At 29.5% G+C, this 13,853-nt stretch overlaps 2 protein-coding genes and 1 non-coding gene across 8 annotated transcripts in view; 1 reads left to right on the top strand and 2 right to left on the bottom strand.

Annotated features, from left to right (window-relative positions):
- LOC126854031 (uncharacterized) overlaps positions 1 to 3,084 on the bottom strand; it is a 90,784-nt gene extending 87,700 nt beyond the window's left edge. The window contains exon 1 of one of the 2 annotated variants that reach the window (XM_050600367.1): positions 2,973 to 3,084. The gene's annotated coding sequence lies outside the window, so the exon portion shown is untranslated. Of the gene's footprint in view, positions 1 to 860; positions 916 to 2,972 lie in introns of those variants that run through there. The other variant, XM_050600368.1, reaches the window with a different exon arrangement.
- Positions 2,280 to 9,802, top strand: LOC126854027 (glutamate receptor ionotropic, kainate 2-like). 5 transcript variants are annotated; one of them, XM_050600359.1, is made up of 17 exons: positions 2,280 to 2,468; positions 2,545 to 2,840; positions 2,940 to 3,067; positions 3,510 to 3,665; positions 3,946 to 4,157; positions 4,404 to 4,718; positions 4,922 to 5,020; positions 5,381 to 5,554; positions 5,886 to 6,101; positions 6,609 to 6,791; positions 7,131 to 7,215; positions 7,482 to 7,620; positions 7,807 to 8,143; positions 8,268 to 8,352; positions 8,577 to 8,723; positions 8,860 to 9,125; positions 9,438 to 9,802. In XM_050600359.1, the coding sequence occupies exons 3-17, from the start codon at positions 2,977 to 2,979 to the stop codon at positions 9,672 to 9,674; spliced, it is 2,742 nt and encodes a 913-aa protein (XP_050456316.1). In that variant the 5' UTR covers positions 2,280 to 2,468; positions 2,545 to 2,840; positions 2,940 to 2,976; the 3' UTR covers positions 9,675 to 9,802. The 5 variants fall into 5 exon arrangements, with proteins under 5 accessions (XP_050456316.1, XP_050456314.1, XP_050456317.1 ...); XM_050600357.1 differs by having other exon boundaries at positions 2,565 to 2,840; XM_050600360.1 differs by having other exon boundaries at positions 2,565 to 2,840; positions 2,943 to 3,067.
- Positions 9,803 to 10,366: 564 nt separating this feature from the next.
- On the bottom strand, positions 10,367 to 10,450 carry Trnal-cag (transfer RNA leucine (anticodon CAG)). The gene has a single exon. It is a non-coding gene; the product is annotated as a tRNA-Leu (tRNA).
- Between the last annotated feature and the right edge of the window lie 3,403 nt (positions 10,451 to 13,853).

The raw sequence follows: 13,853 nt of genomic DNA on the forward strand, positions 1-13,853 counted from the left end.
TTTTTCGCCTCGTATAAATATATCTAGGAAAGCGAGTTTTATGGACAGTTTAGATTACATCGAGATCCGCATCATTTGCCGCTTAATACGCGTTGAATGATACTGCTCGTTTGCACTACCCAGCTGCCTACTTGTAGACGAGACTCCCGAGACTTTAATTACTTCGTGTAATGTATCCCCTTTCCGTCAAGAAGCGTCAAGAAGCTGGATGGAATCCCCGTTCTCGTGGACAAGCAACATCAACTATATGCTGCCTACAATCACGTACGTCGTTTTACTCGATGACGTCGTCGCGCTCGTCAAACTATCGAGGCACCTGTTACTCTGTGTTTACTTGCGTATGCTCGCAATGTTTATATACTCGGTAAACAATAGAAACGTTGACTGAAACAACGCAGCACAGTGCTTTGAAATACTTCACTACAAGATTGTACTACGTATGTTTTATGACTGACTTCTACAGCAGATAATGTGTAAGTGATGTAAAGAGTTTATATCAATATAAGTATATATAAATAAATTTTATTGTAAGCGTAAATACATAATTATTTCTATCGTTTTATAGAGTAGAAAAGATTTATTATAAATAAAATTTTGTAATTTATGCTCACAGAGAAATTATATTCTAAAGAAAGTGCCTTAAAGCGTTCGATCATTTTGACTATCAATCATTCTCTCATATTCAAAAAACATAAATATAGATATAAATCATAAATAAAAATCTTTTATTCTAAATAATATCTGCAAAATGACAGCCGCTGTTTCAGTTAACATTCTATACATAAATCAAGTAATTGAGGAAATACTAATCTATTAATACAAACATTAATTTTTAATGTGAAACTTTATGTAAAATATACCGATTTAACGAGAGGACGTGATGGAATTGAAGACTGCCAAGATAGAAGAATTTTATGGTGATGGTTAATAGACCGTCTTTCACGTACTGACAAAGGACTAACAATATTTTCATCTGCGCGCTAGTCCTTGTTGTCCCTTCCCCTAATCCCTTGTTGTGATGAGAGTCATCCCACCCCACTACATCGCCTCCCCCCCACACTACATACCAAATATGTAAATAAACAACGTGTTGCTATTCCTTACATCTACATGTGCGTACATCTGATTTAAAAAACTGTGCGTATATCTGACTAAAAAGAAACTTTATCTCTGACTCAAATATTATTTTAAAATGTTAACAGCGCCGTGTTTATAAAAAATTTTTTATATAGAATCCTTATATATAGATTACCAACAAACAGAAATAATGCTTAACATGGGATTTGCTTCACCGACTGCGGATATATAATCTTTAACCGAGAGAGACGTCGGTGAAATGAGACCATCACCGCGAAGGCAAAGAATTAATAAAAGAAGCTTTTCCCTCTCGATATATTGATTTTCACTATATGATATGTTTTCCACGTGCATTTCGCTTTGTTAGCTCACATAAAATTTTTCAAAGTCAATATAATTGTTAAGAGTAATAATTCCTTTTACAATATTAATTTATTTTGATCTGTTATTAAGCCGAAATATTTTTATATCGAATTTTATACCAAATGTTTTATGTTTTATAATAAAAATATATTTTTTCCAATTTATATTATCGAATGACGATATAAAAAAAATAATCAATTTAAAAGTAAACGCAATAAAAAAATCGCATAATTTTTCGCGGTGCTATCATAATCCAACATAATTTAAACTTTTTTTATGTATAGTTTCTTAAAACCAGGCATAAAAAAATATATACGTGTATAAAGTAATAAAATATTTTAGCCTTTAATTATGGATGCGTTTCGATATTCATTGCAAGTACTGAAAATTTATAGTGTATGTAATGTAAACTATATATTTCCAATATTGCAGTTAATATATCAAAACTTAGATACATATGTATTTTCTTGCTTTACTTATAAAGTGAGAGATGTTCGAAATAAAAAATGTTAATGCTGTTCTATAGCAAAATTATGATATAAATAGAAATAATAGAAAATAATTTGCATTAATTATGATTTTGACTTTCTTTTACAACTTTAAAAAAAAAAATTTTTACAAAAAAAGAATATCTTTAATTATTTATTTTTATAAATTAAAAAAAAAAAACATTTATGTAATTTTAATAATGCATGAAAATATTTAATGATTAAGAAATCTTTTAAATAATATACCACAGAATAATATATTTTGTTACTAAAAGAGAACATGCGACAATATCGATACGACACGGTTTTCAACAAGCCAAAAATATATAGGATGGTCTACTCCAATTTTAGATCAGTACATAGAATCACATCGGACGCGAAACGCTAAATGCAGGACAGTTACATCCGCTTTTCCTCTCAATAGTTCGAAAACTTTCCAAGCAGAGATTTCAGTTTGTCCGTTCAATCTAACTGCAAGTGCATTGCATCGCACCGATGAAAGAATAGTTGCTGATACGCGCTTGTATAGCAGGCATTCAGGTAAAACAGATGAAGTTTTTAGTGCACAAACATTATTTTTATTCCTTAATCTCATAATGTTTAATCCCCTTAAAAGTTATAATTATATTTTTCTAGATTTGATCGCGCTTCGTTTTACAAATATGTAATGTAAAATAAATATGACACAGAAAACAATTACTAAAAGTTGAGAAAGCTAAGCAAGGGAAGAATTTAGAAGCGGAAATGAAAATAAAATTTCCTGATTATGCCATCTGACGAAGAAAACAAGAATTATTTGCGTGTGATAAGACATCTGAAATAAATGTCCCATACCTCTGCGCATCTAGAGTTCATACCTTAATTAGTTTATAGCACTGGAGCAATCGCATATAAGCCGCCTTGCGCGTACAGGTACACAAACATTTCACATCGCTTTAGTAATTTTGCTATTCTAATTACGAAATACAACAAATTTTGCACTAGAAATTTATCTTATCTATTATTTTGCAGCAGAAATTTATGTTTGCTTTACAGAGCACTTACCAGAATGGATCCACGACAGCGTCTCTTTTTGATTGCATTAACACTATTAGTACTGGCAACACGCAGTTATGGCATCACGCGACCAATAAAAATCGGTAAGTAGTAGGCTCCTCCTAGAAAAATACATCAAAAGAACATTGTTTAAAAATAATTTCGAACGTTCTTCACAATAAACTTGATTTTGTTGAAAAAAAATTAATGAAAAAGTTAACAAATAAGAACAAAAAATAATCTATTTTACTGATAGCATATAATGTAAAATGTATTCCAAATAATGTTTCCAATATAATGCATTATATCGTGTCTGTTTTAAGTATGTCTAAGATTAAACAAAAATCAGAAAATATTAATTGTTATTCTATTTTTATGCAATAAAAAAATATTCCATTAGCTACAACTGGAAAGATAATAATTTTACAGAACAAAATTAAATTAAAAATGTACAAATTTCTTTAATATTTAGAAAATCTTAAAACATTGAAGTCTTTTTAAGCTTAAATGATCTCTACTGTAATTATATCAACATTATATCGTCAGGTGCAATCTTTCACAAAGGCGATGAAGATCATATGTCCGCGTTTCTAAAAGCAATATCCGAGACAAGATACGAACATCTTGCACCCGTGTTCGAATTCATCCCTCTTATCAAGTATATAGATGATGATACTGACAGCTTTAAGACTGGACAAATTAGTGAGTAAGCAAAGTTAAAAAAAATCAATCATTGTAAACAACTTATGAAACATATTATAATAATTAATCTTGATAATCTTGTTTTCTATTAATTTTAAATGTAGATGTCTAAAATTTTTTCTTTACATATGTATTGTTACATTAATTTTAATTCGATTTGAATTTCAGCAAAGACTTTCTACTTTTCTGATTTAATCTGTAAAAAAAAGGCCCTATTACATATTTGACCATATCTAATTTATATCTGCTTATTTGATGTGCTATATTCTCTCTCGTATAGCTTGCGAACTTTTGGAAGAAGGCGTGGCAGCTATTTTCGGGCCTGCAAGCCCGCATACTCGCGGAATAGTCGCGAGCATTGCCGCGCGATATGAGATACCGCATATCGAATATGTTTGGCGGGAAAAAGAGACAGTACAAGCGGAAATGGAAGAAAATAAAATTTCCTCAATGACCATAAATGTGTACCCAGACAGCGAGATGGTCAGTCAGGTCAGTCGGATCAGTCTCGTGATAAAAAAATATATTTTATCAAAAAGCAATACGTCGTGTGCAGATGCGCTATAAATTTATTAGAGTTTTTAAAGGGGTTCAAATATATTGCAACCATAATCCGTAAGAATTCAAATTTTGCGCAATTTATATCTTCAAAGAACATATGTGTTCATAAAAGAAAAATATGTAAAGTATGCTAAATCATAATAATATTTAAAATTTTTACACTGATCAATTGTCTAGGCTATCGCCGACGTTGTTGACTCGATGAAATGGCATCGCTCCGTGGCGATTTATGAAAACAATGAAGGACTGTCACGCATTCAAAAAGCTTTGTCGGTGAAACAACAAAAGGATAATTCTATTAGCAATTCCATCATAATTCGACAACTGGACGATGGAAAACAGTATCGTCCGATGCTCAAAGAGATACGCAACTCGTCTATTTTCAATGTCATCATTGATGCCAAAGACCCGGAAAAGATTAATGATGTTCTCGAGCAGGCGAAAGAAATCAAACTGCTTGGAAATTATAGCAATTTCGTTATAACATATTTGGTAATAATACAAAACTTACACATTTTATTAAAGAGTTTCAAAGATAAAAATTTAATTAAAGAAATAAAACAAAATAGTTAATAGAAATTGAAAATTCTGATAAAATTCATATACATGTTAATTAAATAATATTATAAAAAATCAATAAGATGTGATTGATGATTGTGAGAAAAAATTAAAATATATTTCTATTAAAATTGCAGGATGCATCAAAACTACGTATCCCCGAGATACAAAATGGCACTTCTGCCAATATCACCGGATTCAACATAAAACAAAATGATGTAGAAAATATTACCTTGGTAAACATACAGGCATTTTTAAGTAGCAATAAATAAAACGATATATTCGTCATAAATATAATATTAAAAAAATTTATCTTTTCACTATATATATTTAACCTTTAAATATATTTATTTAAAGATTATTTATTTAAAATAAATAAAAAATATATCTTAAATCAAATATTTAAATTTCAAGTATAATAATAATTTCGAGTTTACAACAAGAAACAATTCTATCTCAGCTGTTTATTTTACGTTTTAATATTTATGTCAAATTAAACAAATACTTTATATTTATGTTAAATTGATTAGGCAGAATTTAGACTAAAGTATCACTTTTCAAATTTATTAACTTGACTATTTATAATTTCGTTGCAGATAGAGTCGGCGATTCTCTATGAAGCAGTATTCTTGCTGAATAAAGCGATAGAGACATTAAATTCGAGAAACACTGATAACGATGAACCTATAAGAATTGATCCTGTACCACTCTCTTGCGAGCAAAATCAAAAATATCAAGCGGGACCCAATATTACGAGCATTATGCGAGAGGTAAGTTCTTTTACGTCTCTCTCTTATTATTCGATAGAGAAAATACGCTTGGCCATAATCTCTTTCAAACCTAATTGATTTATCAAATTTTAAGAGACGAATGATAGATTAATATTCCGAAAAGTAAAGCAAAAGAAAGTGATTAATATACTAACATGCGCTTTTTTATCAGACTCTATCAAAGAGTAATAATTGGCATAAGAATAAATTTTCCGCGAATTTTCATTGCTCGATTGAAACTTAAACAAGCATATTTTGTGTATATTAAATATACTCAAATTTAAATTAATTATATATTTGTAATGTAACTAATAATAAATTTCCGTTATAGTTATCAAAGATGGGGAAGGTAACAGGCGTCATGAATATTGATGAATACGGCCGTCGACGGAACTTTAACATTACGATACTGGATTTTCGACCGGATATGATTCCAATTGGTTATTGGGATTCTAATGGTCTACATCCTGTACAAACGGAGAAGGACCGCGAAAGCTATTTATATAAAAGCATCCAAGATAAGACGTTCATAATTAGCACCAGAGTAGTTCGTAATGTTGCTTAATGCATTATCTGTTAATATTAAAATTGATTTTTACATTAATAGATCACATTAGCTATCAAAAGAATAATATTTAAAAAAAATTGTTACATCTCGCTGACTGCATCAAGTGCAAATCTGAAATAATTATATCGTATTATTATTAAAAGTAAAAAAATTCTCGTAATAAAGGAAAATAGTAAATTAAGTAGAACAACATTAAATATAAAATAATTTTGCTTTTGATATCTTATAGTATAATAAAAATAAATACTATATAGTCAGCGTAATATCAAAATAAAACCTATGCTATTGGCATGAAAAACAAAAGCATTGTGTACATTTTAATTTATATTTAATTGAGATAAAGAAATCAATGAAATTTATAACGTAAGACTTCATAATAAATCTAATGTCATTTTCGGCTAAAATTATACAAAAATGAACAAAATTATGTAACTGATTCCAAAGCTTTCAAAAACATATACAAACCCTTTTTTCCGTCTGATTTAGGGTGCACCCTACGTAATGGAAGTCACTGATGGACAACAACGAGGATATTTGATCGATCACAAATATTACGAAGGCTATTGCATTGATTTAATCGCCGCTATTGCAGAGCAGCTAGGATTTAAATACCAATACGAGCTCGTGCCTGGACCATATAATGGTCTAATTAAACGCCTTGTGGATCGTGTATGTAAAACGTTTTGTATTCGCAAAATTATATAAAATTATATTGATATAAAAAGTGATTTAAATTGCTCTCAAGAACATTAAATTAATTTTCTTTATCGGTCTGTTAAAATATAAAGCAATCAAATCAACTATTTTCGCATCGAATATAAGAATATATTAATAATAAAAAATTAATATATTTAAAAAAAACATATCTTCTCTAAAATCATCGTCCATTAGTTAGCATTACTCTTGATTTCTTACAATCTTTCAGGAAAATAGACAAGTACACCTATTCAATTTTGTTCTCTTTTTTAAAAATAAGTTGATATTATAATTACTTTTCTTTTTTTGCAGAAATCTGATCTTGCGATTTGTGATTTAACAATAACACGTGAACGTATGAATATTGTGGATTTTAGCCTGCCGTTTATGAATCTCGGTAACAATATTTTTTAAGTAAAATATTTATCAAAATATATTAACACATTAACATATATATATATATATATTAACATTATTTAATAAAATCTTTAGCAAATTGTAAAATAAATTAAACTATAATAAGATGCCAAAAAAGTCAGAATATATAACAATAAAAAATAACTAAGTTTAAAATTATACGTTACTTTATGTAAAAATGCCATAGATAATAATATTGATCTGCTTCATTTATATACTACATTATTTATTTATTATACTATGTAGGTATAAGTATTTTATTTAGTAAACCAGAAGAAAAGAGACCAGAATTGTTCTCCTTCCTATCACCTCTCAGTACCGATGTATGGATATATATGGCGACAGCTTATCTCGGCGTATCAATAATGTTATTTCTTCAAGCAAGGTAAGATTTATTAATAAATTATCGAATACATTTTATTTATTAAATCCTTTTTGAAGATATATGATACAAAAAATTATACACCAAATACATATTAAAATCAATGAAGAAGGGAAAAGAAAACTATAATAAATACAAAAACAATAATAAATATTTTGTGTTTTGAAATGTCTGATGTAATTCTTTAAGGATGGCACCTGGTGAATGGGACAATCCGCATCCATGTAATGCCGATCCTGAAGAATTGGAAAACAATTTCGATTTAAAAAATTCATTGTGGCTCACCATTGGCTCACTCATGCAACAAGGTTGCGACATTTTACCAAAAGCGCCGTCTATACGCATGCTAGCAAGTATGTGGTGGTTCTTCACATTGATAATGATATCGTCTTATACCGCGAATTTGGCAGCATTTTTGACCGCGGAGAAGATGGACGCGCCTATTAAAGGTGTCGAGGATTTAGCAGGACAAACAAAAATTAAATACGGCGCTGTCGGCGGTGGTGCTACAGTAGCCTTCTTCAGAGTACGTTAATATTGTGCTAAAATTACTGCAAATATGGCATAGTTCGATATTATTTAATTAATACATATATATGTATAATATTTATGTTATCGATTGAAACGGCATTGAAAATTCAAATCATCAGGATTCAAATTCTACCTTATATAAACGTATGTATGCAACAATGAATGAAGTGCGACCAAGCGTTTTTGTCAAGGACAATAAAGAAGGTGAATATCTAATCAAGCAGAAAATAATCTAATATATTTAATGCTTCTCTTCAGGTATTTTATCTTTGCATACAGAGTGAGACAGCTAAGTCAAAATATCTAAATATTTCCTATAATAATTGCTCTTGAATAGATTTAAAAAAAAATTAAAAACAATTTTACAAGAACCAATCTTTTCGGATTTTTTTATTCGTTAAAAATGTTTATTTTTTATCATGATACAGGTGTCGAACGAGTTTTGAATAGTAAAAGAACATACGCTTTTCTCATGGAGAGTACTTCCATTGAATATGAAACGGAAAGAAAATGCAAAATTGAACAAATTGGGACACTGCTCGACAACAAGGGATATGGTATAGCTTTACCGCGCAGTGAGTGTAAAAGCAATTCTAAAGCAGAAATATTGTACAAGTATCGTTCAGATGACTATATCGATTAATATTTCCCCATTTCTCTTCATCTTTATGTAAATGAATCATTGTTTAATTTTTTTTTTTTTTTTTGCAGATTCAGAATACAGAATACCGATAAATGGTGTGATTTTGAAGCTAGGTGAGAAAGGTGAATTGCAAAAGCTTAAAAAACGTTGGTGGCAAGAAAATGGTGGCGGACAGTGCAAAAAAGATGAAGAAGTTAAAAGTGCTACCAGCGAGTTAGGAATAGCCAACGTTGGAGGCGTTTTTCTTGTTTTAGGGGTCGGATGCGTTGCCTCATTAATTGTTGCTATTTTTGAATTCCTTTGGAATATACGCAAAGTCGCTGTGAGAGAAAAAGTAAGGTTTCCTCCTATCAATCTTTTCATTATTCTTATATTTTGTTTAAAATTAAAATACTGCAATAATCGCTATAAATTAACATAAATTAATTTTATTTTCTTCAATGATACTCAATGTTTCGATATAAAAACAAAAAATGTATCGTTAATTTTCTCTTGATCGTAAATTATAAAGAAACAATAAAATGCAAAATATATTGTATATACAATAAAATTATTGTTAGCATTAAATTTAAAGTACTAATTAAGCTGCCGCACATCATTATTGCTGCAATACGATAAAGAATTATTAATTACTTTTTTTGTGCAGATAACGCCTAAAGAAGCGCTAATAGCCGAACTAAAATTCGCGGTGAATATTTGGGCAACGAAAAAACCCGTTAAAATCGCTAAGAGCAGTGGCGCAAGTTCTTTGGAAGGTGGACTTGGTAGAGCTGCATCTACGGCTCGTTCTATCGTTGGTTCCTTTTTACGTCTTGATATGCTCGACAAATTTGATAAAGATCATAACACGAATAACCGTAGCAATGATCGTAAGATTAATTAATTTTTATTAGACTTACTAATTAATTATTATCAGAATTAAATTATATTTTCAAAATTCTGCACAAAGAGATATTTAAATAATAAAAAAATTGTATAATTAATGGATATAATAAATGTATATAGATCAAATTATATATTTATTTATTAATGTAGAATAATTATATAAAAAAATTTCTATTTGCTAAACTGTGGAGAAGAATCTACACCATATGTATATTTGTATATCTCACGACCTCAATGATTATTCCATAATCGATAAAAAATTAAAGTTAGATGCTCATTTTTTAAGGCAACATTGTTCGATCCATGCTTATAAGAAACTTTTTGTTCATAATTAAATTTCCTAATTAAATCTCCCATAGTAAAATCTCAAAGTCTGGTCGAACATTTGGACCCACTCTATATGTATTTTATTTTTTTGAAATATTTTTATAAGATTGTATGTTATAGGATGTCCCAAAAAATAAAATTTTTACGGTTTAATATTTTAATACAAAATAAGATAATTAATTTTTGCTTGTCTGACAATGAAATACAAATGTGCAATCTGAATGCAATTGTTTGCACTTTCAAAACTCGATAACCATCTACGTATAGAATGCAGATGCCTAATATAAACATTTAATTGCAGAAATTATTTATAATCAAAAAATATTTTCTTTTAAATTTTATAGTGTACAAAAACAAAAAGTTTGTCAGAAGTGGGATTCGAACCCACGCCCACAGAAGTGGACTGCGACCTGAACGCAGCGCCTTAGACCGCTCGGCCATCCTGACTTTACATTGGATTTCGTAAAGGATGCATAAATAAGTATTCAAAATTCAAAATACATATTAAAGGAAATTAAATGCAAGAAAATTATTGATATTGTTATATCAAAAATAAAATTTTAATTGCTACAAGCCAGAATTATTATTAATACGTCAATCTAAATATTAAACAATTCAATATTACAATACAATAAATAAAAATTACTTTAAAGCAACGTCAAATTTTTTACATTTTCTTGTATTTATAATTAATTTTTATTATCTTAAAAAAATTTTTTTTTCAAATATATTAAAATAGAAAATATATATATATATATATATATATATATATATATATATATATATATAATCAATTAAGAGATCTAAAATAATTAAATGATTATACAATTTTAGTTCAAAATCATAAATATTTCAAATGTTATCAATGCATTGTTTTTTTTATAACATTTTTTATAGTTTATGTTATCAATGAAAAAAAATGGCATTTGCTTAACCGACTGTAGATATGTTTCTTTTCAAATGTTAGAAGAAAATCTCAGCGAATCGACAAAGAAAGCTTTTCCCTCGATATACTCACTTTCACTTCCGTATTTAAAGACTGGCATACTCCACATGCATTCCGCATCGTTAGTAATACATAACAGTTATACCAATAATTTAATTTACCGAACATTCTCTTTCATAAGCATCGATATAAAATGCTGTGAATAATTACAATATTTCTAATTTCTGATTATTTTTTCTAAAACATGCTTTGATTTAAACACAAACATAATAACAAATAAATAATAAATTCTTAATATATACGTGACAATTATAAATTAATCTTTAATTTGTAATATTAAAGCAATTTTATTTTATTATTAAACAACAATTTATTTTTCGATTTAAGCTTAGGCTTTCTAATAAAAAAAACTGACTATTGTCTTTTAAAATCCGTCTACCTTATAATCAATCTAAATGCATGCGTGAAAGATAATGTCGATTCCCCTGAGCACTACTTATTTTCGAAATAGCGTGTCTTCTTTTTGATACATAATTTATACTTCTTATATTTTTCGACTATATACAATTATTCAAAATTGTGATCGTCATTTATTTTAGATTTTAATAACATTATAACATTAATAACATTATATGTGACTCCTAATATATATATATATATATATATATATATATATATATATATATATATATATATATTTTTTGTTTAATATTGAATATATATATTTCTTTATTTATGATGTCAAAAAATATCCTTTTCCTGTATTAGAAATATTTACAAGAAATATTTTCAAATAGTTAAACATCATTTCTTGTATTACTTTTTTTTAAATTTAAATGTATAAATTTTTCTACCCATCTATGTGATTTAAATCGAATTTATCACTAAAATTAAAGTGAAATTTTTCAAGCCAACATATATATAATTAATCAACATCATATGATCCTAATGATTATTACGTATTATATGTGAATATGGACATAGAAAAATATATGTATGTATTTATCAACGTCGACATAATGCGTACAAAGATTTTCGCGATGAATCAAAAGTAACGAGAGCAAAAGTTCGAAACCGATCTCCCGCTTCTCGAGCGAGAACCGGTTGAAATCCGCGTATGTATGCGGTTGATCACGTAGAAAGCTCAGTTGCATAAGCTATACAACCGGATTTGCCAGACATTGTTTCTGAGAAAAAGAAAGAGATGAAAGTATAAAGGTGCGCGGATGATAAAAGGTGACGGACCAACCAATAAGAAATTTGGAGAAACTTTGGAAACTGTAAGATCGGTGGACGCCGCGATCGGTGAAAGGCGCTGAAAATTGTTTATAGCAATTTTTCTCATTGATTTTGCACAACGTTAAGAAAATATATGTATATAAGCCGCGTAAGATTGCTCGATTACTCAATTTTAGCCGAGGAGATCCGGGAATCGCGATACGCGATACTGATATGCTGTTATTACTTCTTTCTCTTCTCTTAGGACTCTTATAAAATTTTAAAATAGCACGTCGAGTAAAATACGATTACGTAAAAGCATTAATGCTAACACACGTATAACAGAAATCGAAACAAAGTATATACTTTCGGCCGACGAATCGAAGAATAATTCTTTTCGAGAAAAAAATTAATTTTTAACTATTCTTTTTTTTATCTTTTTTGAAAAGTTCTCAGCTGATTGAATTTTTTTGAAATCAATAAGGATCAACTGATACCAGTGTATAAGATGCTTTACAATGGTTCGATGGATTTTACAAACGCGGGAAACGACCGGAAGAACATCCGCTTATGTAGCGAAAATCGATTTGTAAAGAATCACCACACATTTTACGGCCATTGCATCCGAGACGCGGAGAGTCGCTCAGTCGTTATCAATTTCGTCACTGCGATATGAATGAAGGAAGATGAAAAATATATAAAGCGTGCTTCGTACAGTGCGAATTACATAAAGGAAAGCTTATCGTTGGAAACATGAGTCTGCGATTAATATCATTTTTCGTTTATCTCTCTTCTGATGGCGCAATAAAAATTCTATGCAAGCAAATATAAAAAAAATAAAAGTACTTAAAGGTTTAATTTTTTTTGTGTCGAGAAAAAAAAACTCGATTGCGCCAATTTAGTACAAGATAGCTTCAAGCGGTGTCCGCTCTCTGGTGGTCGCCGTAAAGTGAAAAAAGCTTAACACTTGCTTTCGTATACCAGACTCATATTTCACCTGTTTCACAGCCGAGTAAGCCAAATGTATCTCGAGAAGAAAATTCTCTCCGCGTCTCGAACTTTTCTTTTCTTTTCATTATTTTCCAGACTATGCTATCGAGAAGAATGTTCGCCTCGTCAATTCCCGCCTCTTACTTGGTACGCTTCTGTTCGCTGTCAATCTAAAGCAAGATCAATCATCCTATACTTCTCTCACCCCTTATTTACTTTATTATTTTAAGCGACAAGACCCTCCCGAGTCAAGGACACGCGTGAACTCGCCATTAATAAGAATCCTTCCTCGGCTCCAGGATAAGAAATTGTTAAATTTCTGTATCAGTTCGTGTATTCAGAACGCGAAATATTAAGCAAACAATTGTCTCGTTAAATACTCAATATCGTTCGCTAAATAATTTCGGTATTAGCGATACGTGTAATGTGAAAATCATTATCATGATGACGTCGTTTCCTCGGAAACGAACGGAATCTCAAGTAACGCATAGAACGTAATAGTCCAATTAATACTCCAATAACAATAATATTATTGGATTGATCGTAATTCAAACGCTGTTTATGCAAAACGGTAGTACGCGGTTATGCGCATCGCAGCGTAAATAAACAGCTTCTGTCGAGAATTAAATCCATACGCAATCCTTTTTAGCGATTGAATTTCCTCTAATTTTTATACTTTTACCTTTCTCTAATTTA

The sequence above is a fragment of the Cataglyphis hispanica genome, chromosome 13, assembly GCF_021464435.1.
Source record: "Cataglyphis hispanica isolate Lineage 1 chromosome 13, ULB_Chis1_1.0, whole genome shotgun sequence".
Taxonomy (NCBI): domain Eukaryota; kingdom Metazoa; phylum Arthropoda; class Insecta; order Hymenoptera; family Formicidae; genus Cataglyphis; species Cataglyphis hispanica.

Excerpts from the sequence above, each read along its gene's own strand:
- LOC126854027 (XM_050600359.1), top strand. The coding sequence starts at position 2,977 with ATGGATCCACGACAGCGTCTCTTTTTGATTGCATTAACACTATTAGTA. Across the intron at positions 5,021-5,380 it reads ATGTAGAAAATATTACCTTG|ATAGAGTCGGCGATTCTCTA; the intron begins GTAAACATACAG and ends ATTTCGTTGCAG. Across the intron at positions 8,144-8,267 it reads CTACAGTAGCCTTCTTCAGA|GATTCAAATTCTACCTTATA; the intron begins GTACGTTAATAT and ends TCAAATCATCAG.